Source organism: Antennarius striatus, chromosome 19 (assembly GCF_040054535.1).
Source record: "Antennarius striatus isolate MH-2024 chromosome 19, ASM4005453v1, whole genome shotgun sequence".
NCBI lineage: Eukaryota > Metazoa > Chordata > Actinopteri > Lophiiformes > Antennariidae > Antennarius > Antennarius striatus.
Genome location: NC_090794.1, coordinates 828837 through 851603, shown reverse-complemented (window position 1 = coordinate 851603; position 22767 = coordinate 828837). Strand labels below are relative to the sequence as shown.

At 49.6% G+C, this 22767-nt stretch overlaps 2 protein-coding genes across 2 annotated transcripts; both read left to right on the top strand.

The window, feature by feature from the left end:
- The first annotated feature begins 2656 nt into the window (after positions 1 to 2656).
- cep170bb (centrosomal protein 170Bb) lies at positions 2657 to 14792 on the top strand. Its single transcript, XM_068343041.1, has 19 exons — positions 2657 to 3030; positions 3113 to 3202; positions 3423 to 3501; positions 3707 to 3765; positions 3909 to 4014; positions 4091 to 4192; positions 4311 to 4814; positions 5339 to 6396; positions 6838 to 7014; positions 7146 to 7263; positions 7353 to 9080; positions 9291 to 9534; positions 9665 to 9821; positions 10172 to 10213; positions 11013 to 11150; positions 11910 to 11998; positions 12126 to 12219; positions 12309 to 12360; positions 12482 to 14792. Exons 1-19 carry the CDS (start codon positions 2926 to 2928, stop codon positions 12676 to 12678), a joined length of 5139 nt encoding a protein of 1712 aa, XP_068199142.1. The 5' UTR covers positions 2657 to 2925; the 3' UTR covers positions 12679 to 14792.
- A 2740-nt stretch (positions 14793 to 17532) lies between these two features.
- On the top strand, positions 17533 to 22205 carry tnfaip2a (tumor necrosis factor, alpha-induced protein 2a). The gene is made up of 13 exons (XM_068342728.1): positions 17533 to 17572; positions 18018 to 18125; positions 18207 to 18670; positions 19156 to 19364; positions 19473 to 19587; positions 19881 to 20003; positions 20239 to 20333; positions 20425 to 20517; positions 20651 to 20777; positions 21049 to 21174; positions 21250 to 21399; positions 21479 to 21594; positions 21940 to 22205. Exons 1-13 carry the CDS (start codon positions 17566 to 17568, stop codon positions 22115 to 22117), a joined length of 1911 nt encoding a protein of 636 aa, XP_068198829.1. The 5' UTR covers positions 17533 to 17565; the 3' UTR covers positions 22118 to 22205.
- The last annotated feature ends 562 nt before the right edge of the window (positions 22206 to 22767 follow it).

The following is a 22767-nucleotide window of genomic DNA, read 5'->3' as shown; positions in this document are numbered from 1 at the left end:
GAGGAAGAAACGCAAATAAAGAGATTCCAAGTTAAATATTAACATTTATTTCTACAAATGAAACGGAGTAAATAAATCAGGAGGAAAAATGTGCTTAAAGCAAAAAACTAATTATCTAAAAGACAACAAATCAAAAGTGATCAATTAATCTCTTGTATTAAACTAAGACATTTCAAAATAAAAGCCTGCATCTTATTAATCACCTGCTAAATAAACGTCAGAAAAACCATTTTAATGTGTTTGGGAAAAAATTAAGTTTATAGTCAGTAAAGTGTGTGTGTGTGTGTGTGTGTGTGTGTGTGTGTGTGTGTGTGTGTGTGTGTGTGTGTCCTCATAATGACTGTTTTGTGTAATTGTATGTAATTAGTGCTGATGTCAGCGATCAGCCTCTAACGACCCGCCTTGACTTAAAAGAATTTAACTTAAACACTAACTACCGGTTTGGACAATCGCTTCTAAAGTCTCACTCACGTCACCTCCACCTGCGTGTGTGTGCGCGTGTCTGTGACGTCATCACACTTTTGAAAGAAAATGTTTTTAGTCAAATTTCGAGTGGCTTCATGTTTTTTTTTTAAACTTTTGTTCTAACATTTTTATTTTCATATTATTTACTGCTTTGCAAACAGTCGTGTGTTCTGGATTATTATCTTGTATTCTATCGAATTGTGTGTGAGCTCTGGTATGACGTCATCCCGAGCCGAAGCGTCGCTCGGCGAGTTATCGGAAGGTCAGGTCACGTGACTCCACGAGGAAATAAATGCTAAAAGAAATAACGAACAATAGCGAGCATCAATAATACTATCGATGTTAATATTGACGTTTCAGCAGGTTGATCATCTGAAGATCCATCAAATTACCGGCATGCAGCCCGGAAACCGGTCGGCCTTCAAAATAAGAGCGCAGTCGACAGTATTTTAGTCTACGATGTTCTGACCTTATTTCTGTCTATAAAACCAATAAACGAACGCCTACATTGAAGCTCACCACGTGTTTCTGTTAACTGAATGATGAGATGTTTATTTATTGTGTTTACTGATATTTATTTTTCACGTCTGTTCACTGGTCAATGACAAAAGTTACTGTCAAACAAGTTGAGAAAGATTCTGTAAATGTCGGCTAACCACAAGTAAATGGACGGATGAATTTAAAATAATTTATATTAATTAAAAACTGACGTTCCGGGTGATTTAATCGGACTAAATTTGGACCGGAGGTTTTATTTTGAAAGTCTCCCCAGACTGCTTCCTGCGCGCTACCGCTGCCGCGGCGCGTCTTGACGCAGCGGGTGGCCGCTGGTGCGTCAGGAGGAGACGGGGATGCCATAGCAGCATCACCGACCGACCGACTCACCGGAGGATTGTTCTCGGTGGCCGCTCCCATCCCCGGTACCGGCACCGGAACCGGGACGCCTCGCGCCCGGCAGCGCGTCGGACCGGGTTTCGTTCGGCAGCGGCGAGCGGCGGCATCTGGAGCGGAGGTGAGGCGGCAGGTTGAGGGAGGAGGGAAGGGCGTGGAGGAGGGGGCCGACGCGTCCGTCCGTCCGGTTATCCGTCGGTCCTTCATCCTGTCCGTTCTCTCCGTTACCGGCTCGTTACCGCGGCGTCAGGCCGGAGCGGCTCCCGCCGGCTGGCCTGACGCCACGGCGGCGGGGGGACACGGTGAGGCCCGGCGGGATGCTGGACGAGCCGCTCCGAGGGAACCGGAGACCGGATGTTGTCCTGGGTGGGACCCCGTCCAGGTGGATGATGAAGATGGTGATGGTGATGATGATGATGATGATGGTGATGATGATGATGGTGATGATGGTGATGATGATGGTGATGATGGTGGTGATGATGTCACAGGGGTGAACAGGTTCGTCTGTCAGGTTAAAAGAGGAGCTCTTTAAACTGACAGGTCACGTGATCTGATGACAGGTGAAACGGACCGCCTGGATCAATGTGATGAAGATGTTTTATATTTGTTAAAGAAATGAAATCAATAGATTTATTAACTGACCTATTGATCAGCTGTTTGGAATAGACAAAAAGAGTTTAAATTGATCAGAACAGCAGAAAATCTATTTATTGATGACAAGAATGATTGAACCCTCTGAAGATCACCATCACTATCATCATCACTATCATCATCATCGTCACTATCTTCATCATCACCATCATTATGACCATCATCACATCTTCATCATCCCTATCATCGTCACTACCTTCATCTTCATCATCACCATCATCACCATCACCATCATCACCACCACCACCATCATCACCATCATCATCATCACCATCTTTATCATCACTATCATCACCATCTTCATCATCACCATCATCATCATCACCATCACCATCATCACCATCATCATCACCATCATCATCACCATCATCATCACCATCATCATCATCACCATCTTCATCATCACCATCTTCATCATCACCATCACCATCATCACCATCTTCATCATCACCATCTTCATCATCACCATCATCACCATCATCATCGTCACTATCTTCATCATCTTCATCATCACCATCTTCATCATCATCCTTTTCATTCATTGAATGAAGATCCAATCAGACCTCAGAATCCAGTTCTAGAACAAGTTCTGGATCGGTTTAGACTGGAACCAGAAGAACCTTCTGGACGAGGAGAACCAGGAACATTCTGGACCTAGAGGAACGGTATCAGATCCCTCAGGAACCAGAAACTGAAGCAGCTCTGGATCAGGATCTGGATCCGGTTCTGGTTCTGGATCAGGATCAGGATCAGGATCTGGATCTGGATCAGGTTAAGGGGTCTCCAGAAGAACTGGACAGACTGTTTGACTGTGGACACCTGATGGCTTCAGTGAAACATTGTCATCCTTCTGCTGTCTGACAGTGTCTGTTCTCCATTTCCCAGGATGCACTGGGGTTTCCCAGCAGGCCTGTGAAGATGAGCGTGACATCATGGTTCCTGGTGAGCAGCTCAGGCACCCGACATCGCCTCCCCAAGGAGATGATCTTCGTGGGCCGAGAGGACTGCGAGCTCATGCTGCAGGTGAGGTCATGTGATCGTCCCGCCTTTAGCCCCGCCCACACGTCCCCGGTCACGTGACCTAACGGCGTGAGTGTCATTTCAGTCCCGCAGCGTGGACAAACAGCACGCCGTCATCAACTACAACCCGACGACGGACGAGCACCTGGTGAAGGACCTGGGCAGCCTCAACGGGGTGAGACACGTGACATCACAGCCACCAGCCAATCAGAAGCAGGCATGTAGAGACGGAGGCGGGGACGGAGGCTGTTCTCTCCTCCGAGGGGGAAACCGTCGATTATTGATCGTCTGAAAGGAAATCAAACAAACAAAACACAATGTATTAGTTGTGATTGTTGTTTACATAATTCTGTTTGTTTGTTTGTTTGTTTTGATGTTTTTGTTTTTGTTTACAGACGTTTGTGAACGACCTGAGGATTCCCGATCAGACCTACATCACCCTCAAACTGTCCGACATCATCCGCTTCGGATACGATATCCTTCAGACGACATCATCAGTGTGTGTGTGTGTTTGTGTGTGAGTGTGTGGGTGTGTGTGTGTGTGTGTGTGTGTGTGTGTGTGTGTGTGTGTGTGTGTGGGTGTGTGTGTGTGTGTGTGTGTGTGTGTGTGTGTGTGTGGGTGTGTGTGTGTGTGTGTGTGTGTGTGTGTGTGTGTTACATTTCTTAACCGTCTCTCCACATTCTCACGTCTACGTTCTGGAGAAGAGTCAACACAAAGTCCCAGAGGAAGCTCTAAAGGTAAGTGTGTGTGTGTGTGTGTGTGTGTGTGTGTGTGTGTGTGTGTGTGTGTGTGTGTGTGTGTGTGTGTGTGTGTGTGTGTGTGTGTGTGTGTGTGTGTGTCGGACAGAGGTGTGTGTGACCAGCGCCTCCTGCTGTTGCAGCATGAGAAGTACAGCAGTCAGCTCCAGATGAGCCTGAAGGCGTCGGAGGGGAAGAGGGCGGAGCTAGAGGAGCGAACAAAGGCGGAGAAAAAGAGTCTTCCTCCAGGTAGGTCGGGACAACTTATGATGTCACCGTTTTCACAATCAGCTGAGTCAGGTTTCCCCTGCCGTGTGTTCCACAGAGGCCCCGGCGTGTCGGCCCACACCGCTGTACGGGCAGCCCTCCTGGTGGGGAGAGGAGGATTATGGGAGTAAAGTTCACGCCAGCGACGAACCTCACGCAGGTAAGAACCACCGCGTGCTTCTCCTCCCTGGTTCCAGACCCGACGTGGGCCCGGTTCCGGGTCCGGGTGCCGGTGCAGGCTCCACTTCCTGTTCTGAGTCGATCTGTTTTCCCGTCAGACGTCCATCGAGATCTTTCGTCTGCCGATCCAGAATTTTCCGGACCCGACCCCCAACAGAAGAGCGTTTTCCCGCCGTACCACCGCGAACCCAGCTACTTCGAGATCCCCACCAAGGACTTCCAGCATCCCAAAACCTCAGGGGCGGAGCTTCATGAAATCCCCACTAAGGATACAGACACGCCCCTTGCTCCGGCCTCCCCTCCCACGCCGACCCCGCCCGTGGTTCAGAGCCACGCCTCCTTCACCATCGAGTTTGACGACTGCATGCCGGGCAAGATCAAGATCAAAGACCACGTGACCAAGTTCTCCACCCGCCAGAGGAAGCAGCAGGCTCCGCCCCCCAAGTTTACGTCAGCCACGCCCGCTGAGGTGATGTCAGTGGAGAGCAAGGTGGCTGATTGGCTGGTCCACAGTGATGTCAGCATGATGCGAAGACGTCCAACGTGTGAAGATGTTTACAGCACCAAGAGCGACCTCGCCATCAACGTCAAGACTCTGAAAGGTGAAAACTGTAAAGGATAATAGAAACCCAGTTTGGTTATTGGTTATAGATCGATCTCCTTCCGTGTCAATTCTGGTTTTCTATCCCTGCTGACGTTAATATCATCCACAACCTAAAGGAATCCTACAACCCTGAACTCTTAGATTAGATGTACAGGTAGTCCTCAACCTACAAGCACAACTGGTCCCTTCAGGTTGTTTGTAAGTTGAATTGTTCGTATGTTGAGGACTACCCGTGTTAACGTTTGTTCCAATGTCACCATCATGAAGATGGAACCCAAAGTGAGAACAGGTAGTCCTCAACCTACGAGCACAACTGGTTCTGAGAGGTTGTTCATAAGTTGAATTGTAAGTATGTTGAGGACTACCCGTGTTAACGTTTGTTCCAATGTCACCATCATGAAGATGGAACCCAAAGTGAGAACAGGTAGTCCTCAACCTACGAGCACAACTGGTTCTGAGAGGTTGTTCATAAGTTGAATTGTAAGTATGTTGAGGACTACCCGTGTTAACATTTGTTCCCAGGTCACCATCATGAGGATGGAACCCAAAGCGACTCGGAGGACCCGGTGCTCCAAGGCAGGAGGAGCGACTCCCACAACTCCATGCAATCGGAGCAGTCGGAGGCGTCGCAGCAGACGGTCCAATCAGCTCAGTCGGTCCATTTCCAGCCGGTGGCTCTGCCCCACCAGCCTCTACAACATTCTCCACCCAGAGCGGCGCCGGCTCCACCCGTGGCACCTGAGCGGCCCCTGTCCCAGAGCCCTCCTCAGCCTCATTCCCCAAAGCAGGGCCCCCCAGAGCACCTCCCCCAGCAGGCCTTCATCATCGAGTTCTTCGACGACAACCCTCGCAAGAAACGCTCGCAGTCCTTCACGCACAACCCCGCCCATGGCGACTCGTACTCCGCCCTGAAGACTAAGCTGGAGCGACGTAAGGGCGGCGAGAGGCCGGCGTCGATACACGGGCACATCCCCCCCACCCAGCAGGTGACGGTTCCCCTGAAGGGTCAGGGGTACGGCGGCCCCCAGAGGTCCAGTTCTCTGAAGAGGGAGAAGACAGAGGGGGAGGCGGCCTCCTCTGGTTCCTCCTCCCGCTCCTCGTCTGGTATTATCATCAGACCCTTCGGCAGCATCGGGAAGAAGTCCAAGCTCGCCCAGGAGTTTGTTGCAGAATTCTTGAAGGATTCTGGACAGCGGGATTCTTCCCCAACAAACGAAAGGATAACTCCGCCTCCGATGTCCGCCCCACCGGTGATGGTGTCGCCTCCTCAGGCGAGAATCCCCTCCCCTCCAGAACCTCCAGCTCCTTGCTCGGCCTCCTACCCCACCTCTCCCTTACAGCCTTCAGGACTCTCCAAGTCTTCGGTTCCTTCTAGTACTCCAGCCCCCCCAGCCAGCGCCTCTGGGCCTCCAATGTCCCCCATGCTGCCCCCAGGGGTCCGAGCAGCAGACCCCAGAAGCTCACCGCGGATGATGTTGAGGAACGAGGAGGACGACAGCCTGAGCGATGCTGGGACCTACACCATCGAGACGGAGTCCCAGGACAAAGAGGTGGAGGAGGCTCGCAACATGATCGACCAGGTGATCGGGAGTGTTTCTAGCTCAGATTTTAGCGCGATGCGGCGGGAAAGTATGTGTAGAGTCCTCACCGGTGGAGGTTCACGTGAACGAGGGCTTGGAGCCAAAGAGGCGTCGGTTCCACGTTGGGTGTCCGTGATCTCAACACAACTATAATAGAATAAAGGGTTTGGTAGACTTCAACTTATTAGCACTGAACAAATAAAAGATGGAATAAATAATCATAAGAGTCTTTGACTCCGAGCTCATAACTTCCTCCTTACGTTAGCGACCCAACCAGTTGTCCATACCAACACAGTCCTAATGTTTGACACTTCTGAGAACTGGAACTACTTGAACATGAGACGGACTAACAGAACAAGTGTTGTGATTGGCTTAGGGAAGCATGAGACCTCTTGTCCTTCTGTGACCCCCCCTCTTCATGCATGCCCTGTGCTCCGACAGGTGTTTGGTGTCCTCGACTCTCCAGAGTACAGTGGTGTGAACACAGGAGTGTATAGGCCTGTAATAAATGATGGCAAGGATGAGAAAGCTAACCTACCTAGCGATGGTAGCACTGTGGACCTGTTGCATGGCTTTATCCCAGCTGCTATCAGCGGCCCCCCAACGGGCCCCAGACAGGTAAACACCCAGGGCAAGAAAAACACCAGTGTAGCATGTTGTCAACCCAGTGCATGAGGACTGGTGTCCATTGTCAGGTAGTCATCATTGCTCCGGTCCGCTAATGTTGCTTACGTTATTTTGTGGTCTAGGTTCCGTCAGCTCATCCGGCCGGTCCTGAAGGACCTAAATGGGTCTCACGGTGGGCCAGTCTAGCAGACAGCTACGCCGAACCCGGTTCCACCCCACCTCAGGGGGAATGTCCGGAAGGTACCCTTAAAATTCTGCATCTGGATCAGAATAATCCATTAGGTCTGGCTAATCTGAGGTCACTGAGATACTTTTATTTTGTCTTGTAGACTCGTACTTCATGAACCGGGCGATGGGACACTACAGCTATGAAAACGCTGAGTTGGAGTCCAGCCACAGCTGCAGGACCAGAAGGTTGCTTCCCCAGGTCCCTCCGGAAAAGCTGGATAGCGTTCATCCGAGCATCCTGATTCGTCATGAACCTTACCAAGGACAGGAACCTCTGGACAGAGTCTCCGGTCCTCCTCAGCCACGGGACCCCACCCAGTGTCTGTCGGTTCAGGATGACGTTGATCCAGATAGTCTCAGCGATGCCAGCCGCTCAGATGATGGACCTCTTCTGGAGTGGACGAGAAAAAATCAGGTCCAGACTGGATCCGTCTGTCCTGGAGCTGCTGCTCCTCAGTTCAGGGGTCCGGAGAAAATGCCTCCTTCTACCAAATCAACATGTTTCTACATTGGTTCTGAAGATGGTCCCACGAAACCTGACCAGACTCGTAGCACGGTACAGTCTGAGAAGACACGTGACCCCTTGATGAAAACTCCCCCCACAACAGTCCTGATTCGACACCTGAGTGGACACGAACCCAGAAGGACGGGCGTCAAACCAAACAGCTCTGCTCCAAACCTCCAAACGCAGGACAAAGATCCTGTCCCCACCAAAGACAGCTACATATCATCCATCGTCAGACAGGAGAGTTTCACCAAAGACCGTCCTAGCGACACCACCCAGCTGAAGAAGCTCCCCCACATCTCCAGCCATCCGTCCATCAGGGATCTGGAGCAGAGGAGGGAAAACATTCAAGACTCCCAGTCCTTCCTTCAGGAGGTGGAAGGTAGTCTATCCTTCCTGGAGGCCAAGTTCCCCTCGTCCGGTTCCGGTCGGAGTTCAAAAAAAGGAGGCTCCTCCACCCACATTGACGACTCCCTTTCTGGTGAGTCGGATGTGGACACGGCAAGCACCGTCAGCCAGGTGAGCAGCAAAAATGTTCCAGTCAGCTCGGCTTCTAAGAAGCGTCCCGCCATCAGCAGCCTCCAAAAAGAGAAGTCCTCCTCCAGCCCGTCGATCCAAGACAAGGGTCGGCAGCTCACCGCCCGCGAGAGACTCTCTGAGAAACGCCGAAACCAGACGACAACAGACGCATCAAGCAAAGCAGACGCCACGAAGCGCTTCCAGATGCGCCGCAGCGCCGGAAACCGTGGATCTCTAGATCTTTCAGAGGGTCAGCAGGGTTCTGGTCCACAATGGACTGAACAAACGTCTTCTGACCATGAACTTTCACGTCCGTCTAGCCGTAGCAAGAAAATCATCGCCCCTCTTCAGAAAGAAGACAATGGAAAGACGCCCAAGACGGCAACCCAACAGGTTCTGACACGTTCTAACAGTCTATCAGCGCCACGCCCAACAAGAGCCTCCATGCTTCGTAGGGCACGCCTGGGCGACGCTTCAGACAATGAAGGGACCGAGACTGATCGGGCTTCCCAGAATTCTGACAATGTCGCTGCGCCCAAAGTGTCTGCAGAAGGCAAGAAATTGTCCAGGTTGGACATCTTGGCGATGCCGAGGAAAAGAACGGGCTCCTTCACGGCTCCCAGTGACAACGAGACCACATCCACAGGCCGGTCCGGTTTCTCTAATCGGAACTCTGAATCTGGCGTCACCACAAGGAAGACATCTGTGGGTGATGCACGCCCAGGAGGAAGCAAAGGGGGTGGAGCTGTGGGGAAGCAACCACTTACGCGTACCCGGTCCAGTGGAGCCAAGTATCCCAGTACCGGTGAGTCTCAGACTTGACTTGATAAACTCTCGGGGACATTCATCAAGCTTAGTTCAGATTTTGCTGTTGTCAACAATGGGTTTTCTGTCCTTGCTAATGCTAGTCTGTTACCATGGAAACAGCAGCATATTATGGCATGTGAAGGTGTCGACACCTCACCCTCACCTCGAGCAGCTTTGGTAAAACGGATCTGCATTCAAATCTGTTCAGGTTCTCGACGCAGGCAGAAAGGTTCGGACTTCTCTTCCTCCTCCGAGGAAGATTACGAGATGAGCGCCGGGACCCCCAAACCAAAACGCTCCTCCCACTCCTCCACATCGACCCAGGCGCCACGCACCCACCGGACGGCTGCCACCCGATCCAAGTCGGTCTCCCAAGAGACGGAGGAAGACGAGGACCAGAATGATGTTGACCCTTACCAGAACTGGTCCACGCACAGTGCCGAGATCGCCAAGTAATCAAGCGATAAAACATCCTTATGTACCTTTGATTCAAAGCGTAACCGAACTCTGATCTCCTTGTTTGCTATTGGTTGGTTCTTCATTCCCAGAGCGTCCAAAGTTTGTCTTGTGTTTCCTCTTCAGGCTCAGCCAGGATCTGGCCAAAGATCTGGCCATCCTGGCGAAGGAGATCCACGACGTTGCCGGGGATGGAGACTCGCCCACTTCTGGTTTGGGAACCGTCACGTCACAAAGTTCTCTGCCCAACACGCCAGCGTCCAACATCTCAGCCAGAGAGGAGGTGGGAAACGTCCACCACCCCCCACATACACACAGCGTCAGTAAAATATGTTTATACACAATAGAACCTCGACATACAAGTTCTTTGAGATACAAGATATCACAAGTTTCGACTGTAAAACCAAATCACATCGTAAGTTCTAAACGTCATATCAAGGTTCTCTCCAACATGAAGGAATTCTTGGTGACGATGGAGAACCCGTTTTTTTAACAGGCAGGTCTTGACTCAAGGTGGGTGGGGCCTCTGCTCTTTGTATGTCGGGGTTTGACCTAGCGTTCTCAGAAGGAACGGTTCAGGAGCTTCATCATGCTTCAGGTTCTCATGACTCATTTCTCTGTCCCGCTGCACAGGCGCCATCTTACCCATACTCCCCAGGGGTTCGATCATCTCAGGTGTCAAACTCTGACTCATCACCCCTCCTGCTCTGTGATTGGTTCCCCTCCTCCACCGTCCTGCCCCTCCCATCACTGAGTCACTGCGTCTGACTTTTTATTTTTAATGGTGGTTTGTTGTTCTGGTCTGAAAGGTTATCAAAGACAAAACTACCGAGTTTTCGAACATCTACCCAAAAATGAAACTATCACAAAACACTTTTGGAGCTTCACAGTTAAGACGAGGATGGAGACGTGTTTAAAAGTTTAAATAATCAAACAGGAATTTTCTGTAGTTTATAGGATGAAACCTAAGCGGCTCCAAACTTGTTTGAAGACCAGCAATCTCTAGCCGCTATGCTAAAAGCATTAGCACACATCCTGTTCAGGACGAAAGCCCAATGAGGACCTGTATTACCAGCATTTATTATCTTGAGACTCTTGGAAGACAGTTTGTCTTCCGTTGATTTTGATTCCTGAATCCGTCTCCGTCTTTCTCAGTCGTTGAGGAGAACGCTGTGAAACTCCAGAAGCGTCTCATGGATCATTCTCTTTTATCCTCAGTAGTTTTGCTCGTTGCAAACCGTTTTCCTTCACATGAATGAACTGGTTTTACTGGTTTGGAGACAGTTCATGGAGCTTTGCACCGGTTGGCACTTGTCTGGTTAACACGCTGTATCCCAGCAGTACTAAAATTCACTGCCCCCCACCATTGCAGCTGCATGTTGACTTGGTGCATGTGTTCACGGCGCGGCGCCGGACAGCGCCGGCCCGCTGCTGACCAGTTTTCAGTGGATGGATCACTCTACTCTCTTTCCAGCTGGTCCACCGTATCCCTGAGGCCAGTTTAAACTACCAGAAGGTTCCTCCAGGTTCTGCCGCTGTCTCCGACCTGGACGCGAACATGAACGAGCCGGAGCCCGGTTCTAAGCAGCGCCGCCCATGGAACCGCGAAGAGGTCACTGTCCAATCCCACCGAGGCTACGTTCACACTGCAGCAGTGAACGGTTTCCAGCATGAGAACGATTTCTAACATGAGAACAGGTTCCGACATGAGAACAGTTTCTGACATGAGAAAGGGTTCTGGCACGAACAGAGTCTCTGATAGAGATCAGTTTCCCTCATGAGAAACACTTCCGACATGAGAATCGTTTCTGACACGAGAACCGTTCCAACATGAGACCAGGTTCTGACATGAGAAAAGTTGCCAATATGAGAACGATTTCTAAAATGAGAACAGCTTCTGACAGGAGAACAGTTTACAACATGAGAAGTGTCCGTCCTGAAAACGGTTTCAAACATGAGAACGGTTTCCAAAATGAGAAAGGGTTCTGACACCAGCAAAGTCTCAGGATCAAGATCAGGTTCCCTCATGAGAAACATTTGTGACATGAGGACCGTTTTTGAGACTGTTTCCAACATGAGAACAGTTTCTGACATGACAACGGTTTGGAACATGAGAACCATTTTCTGACGAGAAGTTTCCGACATGAGAACACTTTCCAACATAAGAACCATTTCCGACATGAGATCCGTTTCCGACATTAGAACCATTTCCGACATGAGAACGGTTTCCGAAATGAGTCTGCAGTGTGAACATACCCTGATCCATGGCGGCTGCAGCTGCTGCAGTTAGTTTTAGTGTGCTGGGACAACAGGAAGTAACCTTCTGTCCAGCCGGCGCTCCCGGTGGTTCATCCCAGTCCCTGTCTTTCAGGTGATCCTGGACAACCTGATGCTGAACCCGGTGTCTCAGCTGTCTCAGGCCATCCGGGAGAACACGGAGCAGCTGGCCGAGAAAATGAAGTAAGGAAGCCGCGATTCCTGTTTCCATGACAAACCTGACCCGTCAGGGTGGAGACCAGGATGTTTCTAGGATTGTCCATCCAGGTCTCGGGTGGTTCATCCAGACGCTGTGTTTGTCCGTTCCCAGGGTTCTGTTCCAGAACAAAGCGGACGTCTGGGAAGAAATTGAGGCGAAGATCAACGCTGAGAATGAAGTCCCCCTCCTGAAAACATCCAACAAGGTTTGTGTCAAACTCTACGATCACAAACCCCCTGATCCGAAGTCAGCGCCGCTGCAACGCTATGTGTTCTGTTCCGTTTAATCCCACAGGAAATTACCTCCATCCTGAAGGAGCTGAGGAGAGTCCAGAGGCAGCTTGAAGGTACTGGCTTTACTCCACTGCGAGAGCACAAAGAAATCTAGTAATAAAGATCTTAACATTCTCATTGGTTGACCCAGTGGGGCGGGAAATGATCGTTAGTGTCCTCTTTTTCTTGCCGTAGTCATAAACACTATTGTGGAACCCGGTGGGGGTCTCAAGACGGCAGCCGTTGGGGCGTCGTCCCTCGGTCAAACCAGGACGTCGTTAAAGGACAAGAAACCTGCCGCCAGACCTCGCGGTGGCGCTCCGACCTCCAACACCAACGAAAGCACCAAAAGGTCGGCTCGCGGCACCGGCGGGACCCACCACCTGGCCTGAGACAGCCGCCGTAGCACCCCCCGGGTGGTAACCCCGTCTCCACACCACCTGCAGCCCCTCTCCAAGGACAGCGCCACCCAGATGGACTCTGGCTGTAGCACCAGGAACACTCTAGATTAGCTTAGCCTAGCTTTGGACTGTCTTTCTGCCGGTGGTGTGGATGAACTCCGACCATCCAAAGACAAAACGTCTCATTTGTTTCTGTTGATTCCGTTGAGTGAAACGATATATTTATGTAGAGCTGCTTCGACGTCGCACAAGCCGAACAAACTTTAGTCCGAGCTACAAAACAAAGCAGCCGCTCACAGTGAAGTCGTACGTCGACAATGTACAAACATACGGTATATTGATAAGTTTTGTGCTTTGATCACCTGTTGTTGCGTTAAACAGACGATAGATGGTGTCTCCGTTCTTCTGTCCGTGTTTAGAACCAGGAAGTCGAATCGCGTCAGAACGTCCGGCGTTATCTTTTAGTGAATGTTCTGTTACCATCTCGCTGTGATTGTGCAATAATCGTGAAAAACGGCTTCTGGTTCGCTGCACCTGAATGTCAAGTCAACTAAAACAGATCGTTTGTCTCGTTTCGATTTGAGAAAATGAGGGCTAGGTGTTAGCATCCCCTCACTGTAGTATTACGACCAGAACTGTCTCCATGACAGCAGCATTGTAGTTCATTGTGTCTGGAAAATCTGGAAAAAAAGTTTTTAAAAAAAATTGAGTTAAGAATATTTTGTTCCCGAAGTCTACGACAAACCGTGTTCGTGGGATTAGCGTTAGCCTCCAGGTCTTACGTTAGCTTTCCTCTACAAACATTCTGAACCTGCTTAGAAAAGTACAACATGAATATTTACAGTTTTACACAAACACCCTTCAGCTCATGGTGGGGGTATCTGTATGTGTGTGTGTGTGTGTGTGTGTGTGTGTGTGTGTGTGTGTGTGTGTGTGTGTGTGTGTGTGTGTGTGTGTGTGTGTGATCCGGATTGCTAGCCATCTACGTTGTTGCTGGATTCAGAACGATGTTGTGTTTTTTCGCTGCGTGTCCAGGTAGCATCAAGATGTTGTTAGCCTAGCTTCGTGCTAATACTGGAAGCAAAGGGGTAACTGTTAGCTTCTCGCCATCGAAGCAGAAAAATAACCCACAAGTTAGATGCTGTTAGCTAAAAAGCTCATTGCCAAACGTGACCGTTCACTCGTGCCGAAAGTGTAACTCGTTTAAAAAGCTAAAAAACAGACGTTCTGTCGTAATTTATGGACACTAATCAGAATTTAAACTCAGTATTAATGAAACCAGAGGGTTTTAGCTAACGACTAGCCACATTGCTTACTACTTTTTTTCCTTTGTTTCTATTCGCTTTCATTTAACATCACATGACACAGGGTGGTTCTTCCTCTTGTGATACTATGAGGCTAACAGTTTCCCGCTGTTTCGAATGTTTGTGCTAAGCTAAATACATCTGGATGCAGTGAACACCCAGAGCTGAAACTGAAATGAGGATTTTCCCTTGAGTCGATGTAGGAGAGTTGGGATGGAGAAACAGGATGCTTTTATTTTGTGAAACAGGATGCTTTTATTTTGTGAAACAGGATGCTTTTATTTTGCGACGTGCATGTTTCCTGTAGCTTGTGGCAGGTGAGCGTTTGAGGCTATTTCACCAAATGTGCACTTTTTTTCATTTGACACCTTGTAAAAAACAGGCGGAGCCGAGGCGCTTCCTGCTCCTGCAGCCATCGGAATGTATTGATTGGCCGCTGCTGTGATCATGTGACCGCTGCTGATGCAGGTGTTTGGTCATTCTGGCTTTGTTTTTTTTTTTACAGTGCATGTGAGCTTTAGAGGCTGAATAGAGACGCAAACCAAACGGCGTTCATGTCGACTCCGTGTTTCCTCTTGACGTCACTTTTCTACGCGTTGATCTGCAGTCGGGTGTTTCTGATGGTGGAACCTTCTGATGGAGCTCATGTTCACCTCAACAGCTTTTGTTTATATTTACATCCTGTCATTTGTAATAAACCGACTTCACGCTCTGATGTTTCAGGACTTTTAATGGGACAAATTTAAGAGAAACAGAAATGAAAACTAGTTTCCAACGACTTCACTGTGATCAATAATTCACACAAACACACGTTATAAAAGCAGAGACGACTTAAAATTCATTAAATCATGTGTTCCTTCACATTTTTCCTGAATTGATATTATTATTTACGTATTATTATTATTATTATTATTATTATTATTATTATTATTATTATTATTATTAGTAGTAGTAGTATTATTATTATTATTATTATTATTATTATTATTATTATTATTATTATTAGTAGTAGTAGTAGTATTATTATTATTATTATTATTATTATTATTATTATTATATTGTGATTTATACACAAAAATGTGTGTATATAAATGTGTGTGTGTGTGTGTGTGTCCCAAATTCAATGTCCCATCATCCTCTGGGGCAGTTGACCTTCCTTGTATTTATTGTATCTCCTTGTCGTCCAATCAATGTCCTGCTTTGACTCCTCATCAGGGGGAGGGGCTACACATAAGTTGGCCCCGCCTTCCCCTTTCGTCACATAGACCTCCACACTGATTGGCTGAGAGTAACGATCAGTTGGTACCTTTAGCCCCGCCCCATCGGCTGGTCTCCTCCACGCCTGGAAAACAAGCACCTGCTGACGTCACCTGATCATTACTAATCAATACATCTGTTACCGCTGGACAGTGTGATGACCTTACCTGCCAGGTGGGCGGGGCTCTCTCTGACATCACTGCTGACATCATCAGGCGGCCAGCGGAGCTCTCCGCTCTCCACCTCCCCCCCGTCCGTCGGCTCCACCACAATGGATGGAAGACGCCTGGAAAGTTTTGAAAGATGCTCCACAGAGTCTGGAAAAACCTGGAGAAGGAAGGGACCAATCAGAGGGCGCGGCCACACCTTTTTTCCCACACCCCTTTATTTACATCTGGGTGTTTCACACTCGCCTGGAAAGCCAACGCCTCCTGCCCAGTAGCCCCGCCCACTGAGTCACAGGTGTTCATCACCTGTGTCATTTCAGCCAATCAGATCAGAATCGGTTCTTTCTTCTTCTGTGGTGTCACCTGACGTGGACCGAGGTGACGACAGGTGAGGAAAGGAAAAGTGAGACAGGTGAGAGTCGATCAGACAGGTAATCCTTCACCTCCTGGATTATTTAACCCCATTAATGAGCTGCTTTTTCCACTCAAGGAGCGGTCCTTGAACACATCACGGGTGACAGAAAGAACCCAATAAAGACCTGATCGATCGATCGATTGGGAACTTTTCTACTTCCTGTTTCCTGTTTTCTGCTTCAGACACAAACGTGAACAAACCTTCAATCACCACAAACTGACCAATGGGACGAAACGTGTGGTCAGCGTTCAGCAGATGTGTCACACACACACACACACACACACACACACACACACACACACACACACACACTCATTCTGATTGATCATCAATACAAGTTATTATTGTCACACTAAAGAGACGAAATCCTCTCATCCGTCGTTAATCTGGACAAACGAGTGAACAAATCATTGATACACCCACCTGATGGAGATGATGATGGTGATCAATAACAATCAATGCTAATCAATAATCATGTCCCCCTCCTACGATCAGACGCTCTCTGTTGTTCAGACAGACAACCGACTGGTTCAGTTCGTCCCAATTCAAATTCAGGTTTCTCTTCCACTGTGTGTGTGTGTGTGTGTGTGTGTGTGTGTGTGTGTGTGTGTGTGTGTGTGTGTGTGTGTGTGTGTGTGTGTGTGTGTGTGTGTGTGTGTGTGTGTGTGTGTTGTTTTGCATGTTGTCCTGGTTTGACTCATTCTTGTGTGACTCCTGGTTTCAGTCGTGTCACCGCTATAGACCATAAAAATCCCCCCCAGGTAGAAATATTGATTAATTATTGATTATTGATGTTTTTATTATTGCTTCTATGACGTTGTGTTGTTGTTTGTTTTAAGGTGTTGTAAACATCAACAAGTTGTTTCCGAGTCACTTGTGTAACAGGATTAAATCTATTTCATAGCCCGTCAGGTTACATCACACTGTAGTAATGTTTATTTGTAAACAATGTTTATTTGTAAACAAGCATATACTTAGATGTATGCTTGTTTACTCTTCAACACACAAACAGACAACAACAAACACCGTCCCTCTGATCATTCTGCTCTTGATTATCTGGCCTCTACAGCCTCTTCAGTGATTGGTCTTTGTGGGACAGGTGACATCAGAGGCTCCACCCCTTCCCACCTGAGGCGTGACACCTGACCTGATCGACCTCCTCCATCTATTATTGATCGCAGCTGCATTGATTATTAACAGCTGCTTATTGATCGAGTTACAGTACAGAGTAGGCGTCACACAGGTGGGAGGTCACAAGCCGAGGCCACGCTGCTGTTGTCCGCTGGGGGGCGCTGGAGTCCTTGGAGAGATCATCGATCACAAACAGCTGACAGGCTGATCGATTCTTTGTTTTGTTTTAACTCTGTGGTGCCAAAGTCTGAACAAACTAACATATGTTTGTTTGTTTGTTTGTTTGTTTGTTCGTGTAAACACGACTGTCATTGACTCCACATGTAAATAATGACTGACAGGGAAAACCAAGAAGACGGTTTCTGACGTTTCATTGGTCCCAGCGCAGGGTGGAGGTGGGCGGGGTTTAGAAGGTTGATTTGGGCGGGGTTTGATAAAGGATTTAAGTACAGTATAAATAAATTATATACACGGAAATTATATACACGGAAAACATTTTTAAATAAAATGATTGGACACGAGGCTGGTAGGCGGGGTCACCCATCGTGCGTCTGACCCCGCCCCTCCACCGGGCTGCTCCCTGACGGAGTCAAACGACCGAGAGATGGAAGGTAGGAGTTCACGTCTTCACTTTAATGCCTGTTTGCTTTAATTACCCGATGATTCTGATCATGTGATCACCTGATCGACTTATCGATCCGTTTCTGATATTGTTTATCTATCGGACGTTGAGTTACCAAACTAAATCTTCATGTTAATCACTGTATTTAGTTTTGAATCGATCCGTTTTCATCAGAATCGTCGCGGTGCGTTCACGGAACTCAGGTTTAATGAAGGCTATTGATCAATCAGATCCCACCGATTGAAAAATAAAAATTAAAACCAAAACAAATTCAGCCGGATCACAAGTCAGACTGATGACGTCACTAAACCAATGTTGTCTCATTTTCTCAATTCGTTTATTTGGAAAACAACAAACTTTTTTTTTTAACTGAGTTCAGGTTTTGTGGTTTTATTTCTATTTAACTTGTAAATAAAGTTTTTTTAAATCTGCAGGAGAAGACAAGGAGAACCCGGTGAAGGAGAGGAGGAGACTCCCCAAACTGAAGAACCCGGTCAAGTTCTGGAAGAAACGTCGAGAGCAGAACCGTAAAGACCCGTCAGGTGTGAAGTCAACCCCCCCGCCGCGCCGCGCCCCGCCCACAACTTCTCTTTGTTGATCCAAACTTTGGGTTTCTCCTGCAGACGATGAGCTGGACGGGGTGGAGGCGCTGCAGGAGGGGGAGGGAGAGCAGGAGGAGGAGGAGGAGGGTCTGGAGGAGGTCAGCAGGAGGCTGATCTCCAGGGAGGAGCAGCTGTTCAGTCGGGGCCCCCCCAGCGAGGAAGAGGAGGACCAGCTGTTCAGAGACTTCGAGGCCTTCAGGCTGCGGCTGTGGGTGTCCGTCCACAACACCTTCACCCCCCCCTCCTCCTCCTCCTCGGGGCGGCTGGAGGTCCTGAGGAGCGCTGTGGCCTCCATCCAGCAGCAGGAGGTCCAGGACCAACGCTGGGGGGGGCGTCCAGAGGACCAGGTCCCGCCGTGGCGCCCTCAGAGGTGTCTGAGTACCCACAATGCACTGCTGCACAAGATGGTGGAGTCCAGACTGACGCAGGCCGCCGAGGAAGACTCCTCTGAGACCGAAGGGCTGTCGTCACCGACGAAGAGGAAGGTGAGAGAACGGATGCTAGCTCACCTGTACAGGTGTGGTACGGTGATGCTAGCTGACCTGTACAGGTGTGTGGGACGGTGATGCTAGCTCACCTGTACAGGTGTGTGGTACGGTGATGCTAGCTGACCTGTACAGGTGTGTGGTATGGTGATGCTAGCTCACCTGTACAGGTGTGTGGGACGGTGATGCTAGCTCACCTGTACAGGTGTGTGGTACGGTGATGCTAGCTCACCTGTACAGGTGTGTGGGACGGTGATGCTAGCTCACCTGTACAGGTGGGTGGGACGGTGATGCTAGCTCACCTGTACAGGTGTGTGGTACGGTGATGCTAGCTCACCTGTACAGGTGTGTGGGACGGTGATGCTAGCTGACCTGTACAGGTGTGTGGGACGGTGATGCTAGCTGACCTGTACAGGTGTGTGGGACAGTGATGCTAGCTCACCTGTGCAGGTGTGTGGTATGGTGATGCTAGCTGACCTGTACAGGTGTGTCGTCTGGGGAAGCGGGTGAAGGAGGACCTGCTGACGGTGGTGGGGCAGGTGAGGGACTGCTACCCCCCCCAGGTGGACCTGGTGAACCTGTACGCTGGACTCTACCACCGGGGCTTCTCCGACCGGCTGACTGAGCTGTCGGATCACCTGGAACACGACGACTGCAGCTACCTGCTGCTCTGGGCCAATCACTACTACCCGCAGTGAGTCACAGCGACACTCGGTGTGGGGTATAACCTGGTGTCAGTGACGTGGGGGTGTCGGGTTCTGGGTGGGAGCGCTACATATCAGGTGTTTGTGTTTACGCCCAGTGAAATATTAAACCACAAGGACCTGGAGGGGACCATTAAAACGGCCTGTTTGGGTTCCCTGCTGCTGCCGGGGCTCCTGGAGCACCTGGAGGACCGCTACCTGAGCCACAAGGAGGTATGTTAGCAGGAAGTTAGCGGGAAGGTTAGCTAGAGGTTTAGCTCTTCCTGTTTCTCTGTAGGTCCTAATGTAAGTCTCAGTCTGTGTACGCCCCTGTAGACTTCCTGTAGACTTCCTGTAGACTTCCTGTAGACTTCCTGTGGACTTCCTGTAGACTTCCTGTAGACTTCCTGTAGACTTCCTGTAGACTTCCTGTTAGAATAACTTCTGTTGTTTGAGAGCAAACGACGTCAACATGACGTGACTTCCTGTGTCGATGGAGTGAACCGACACGTGGGCGTGTCTTCCAGGAGCAGGTGAGGCTGTGGCTGAACGCCGCTCTGAGGAAAGAGGAAGAGAGCTGGGAGAACGACAGGAAGCCCGAAGTCATCGACCAATACTGCTTCAGCCCGCTGGCGATAGACGTCATACAGGTGAGTACAGTCAGACAGGTGAGATACGGTCAGACAGGTGAGAGACAGTCAGTACAGGTGAGAGACAGTCAGTACAGGTGAGAGACAGTCAGTACAGGTGAGAGACAGACAGGTGAGAGACAGTCAGACAGGTGAGAGACAGTCAGACAGGTGAGAGACAGACAGACAGGTGTGATACAGTCAGACAGGTGAGGTGTTCAGGGCAGTGTCTATGTTGCGGTGTCTGTGTTTCCAGGTGATAGACAGTGCCATGACTGAGTTCAACTGTGTGATCAGAGACAAAAGCAAAGGTCAAAGGATCACAACTCACCTGGAGAGCTTCCTGAGCAGGTAGACCACACCCACTCATGCATATTAATGAGACCCCCTGAGGTTTTTGTGCGTCCAATCCTCCATTCGTTAACAAGGTTGTGTTTTTCAGCTATAAGAACAGCTTGGATGAGTTTGTGAAGGGTAACCACGGCAACGAGGGGTCAGTGGTTAAAGCCCAGCTGGTCTGTGAGCAGCAGCTCAGGTAGACGACAGGTGTATGTTCATTATTAATATTTCTGTAGTTTTAATGATAAAAACCATCAGGGTAAGGGACTCCTGATTGGACATTGGGTTTCCTGCGCTGCTGCTGATTGGTCCTCTGTGACTGCCCTCAGGGATTACATCACAGCTCAAACAGGAAGTGTGTCGGAGCAGCAGAAGGGTCGCTGTCTGGACACGCTCTCTGCCCTGTGGGATTGTGGGTACAGGTGTTTGACCCGCCCCATCCAGACGCAACTGAAGGTGTGACTCACTGGGACAAACGGGGACAAACGGGGACAAACGGGGACAAACGGGGACAAACGGGGACAAACGGGGACAAACGGGGACAACGGGGACAAACGGGGACAAACTGGGACAACGGGGACAACGGGGACAAACGGGGACAAACTGGGACAAACGGGGACAAACGGGGACTCGTTGCCTTCAGTGGGACGCTCCTCCGGTGGCGGTCCTCGCCTCCCTCCCGCCTACAGCATCAGTAACCCCCTCTGATTGGTCGCTGTGCTTGCAGGCGTGTCTCCGCCCACTGTGGACGTCCGCCTGGTTGGACGAGTCTCTTCCCGTCGTCGAGTCTCTGCTGGACTTCCTGAACCAGCACCTGTGTGACCTGAGCGACCTGAAGCCCACCTGTCGACAGGTGCGACCCCCCCCACCTTCTCGTCGGTTTACCACCCGTCGGTCTGACGGACGACCTCCTGTCCGTTTCCTCCAGGCGCTGCTCCGCGGCGTCCACCAGGACGTGGTCCTCCACTACGTGAGGAGGACGATGAAGACCAGGATGAAGGGCGGGGGGCAGCAGGTGCGGGGGGCCCAGCGGATGACGGACGACGCCCAGAAGATCGACCACTTCTTCCAGGAGGAGGTGAGACAGGTGTTTCTCAGGTTCTGATGCAGGTCGGGCCCCCGGCTGACGCCTGTCTTTGCCCCCCCCCCCACCACAGGGCTGCCCCTGGCTGGGGGAGGGGCTGCGCCGCCTGGCTGAGATCCTCCGCCTGCAGGACCCCGAGAGCCTCCAGCTGGAGATGGTCTGCGTGGCGAGGGCGTTCCCCGACCTCAGGTAGGGGGCGGGGTGATCCCACGGGATGGATGGAGTCATCCGATGGGGGGGGGGGGCATGAATAGGCTTCCTGTTTGTTCTCAAATGCAAACACTCCAGCCGTGACCTGAATCAAACACCTGGTTGCCATGGGAGATGGTGGGCGTGGCCAGGTGGGCTTCAGGTGTCAGAATGAAGTCAGTGGAAAAATATTGAGAGGAGTCACATGACAGGAAGAAGCACCAGCGAACCCGTCTACTTCCTGTTCCACAGTCAGTGTGTGTCCGCCTGAGAACCAATCAGGCGTGGCGTTGCGTTCTGCCCCGCCCATGAAGGTCTCACCTGTGTTTGATTGTGTCTCCATAGCGACGGTCACGTGTCGGCGCTGCTCGCTCTGAAAACCGGCTTATCAGCAGCTGACGTTCGCTCCATCAGGCGGAGCGTGGAAGAGAACCGCCTCCTCGGTGTGTCCACCAATCACAGGCCGGCATTCTTCTCCAAGGTGAAAGTCAATTGGATCGATAAGAAGATCAGTCGGATGTAGGACGTTTATTTAACTTTATTCGAAGACGAGTTGATGGAAAATAAAATGAAGACACCAAGATGTTAATAATAATAAATACATAATTATTCTGTGGGTTACTGTCTTGTTGATATGAAAATTTCTATTTTTCCCATTAACCACATGATTTAAATTGAGTTGCATTTCAACTGTAGTACATATAAAATGACACCATGGAATTTTTTCAATCACAAAACGTTTATTTTCATATAATTATACACTATTTACCTTGTCAAACATGAAAGTTCTCACAATATTAAATTGTCGTGATGAATATACAGAAGGTCATTTACACGATCTGTTCTTCAATGACAAATACTGATCATGATCAATAATACAATCTGGAATAATCTCATTACAATTTGAAATAGTCGACCTTACCTTAATAACACCAGATTCTAATGCTGAAGGATAATTATCAGCCTTTAAAAATTAATCAACGATGTGACCGGTTTGTTTGTTGCCTCCTGCTGCCCCCTGCTGGTCATACGGCCTCACTGCTTCCGCCGTGTTTAGTTTTAATTTAATACTTCTAACAATTCCGTCTCAGGCGTCACTTGTTCATTTTAAACTATTTTTTAATTTCATTTACCTTAAATATTATTCATTTGTGTTTTAGTTTTTTCTATAAG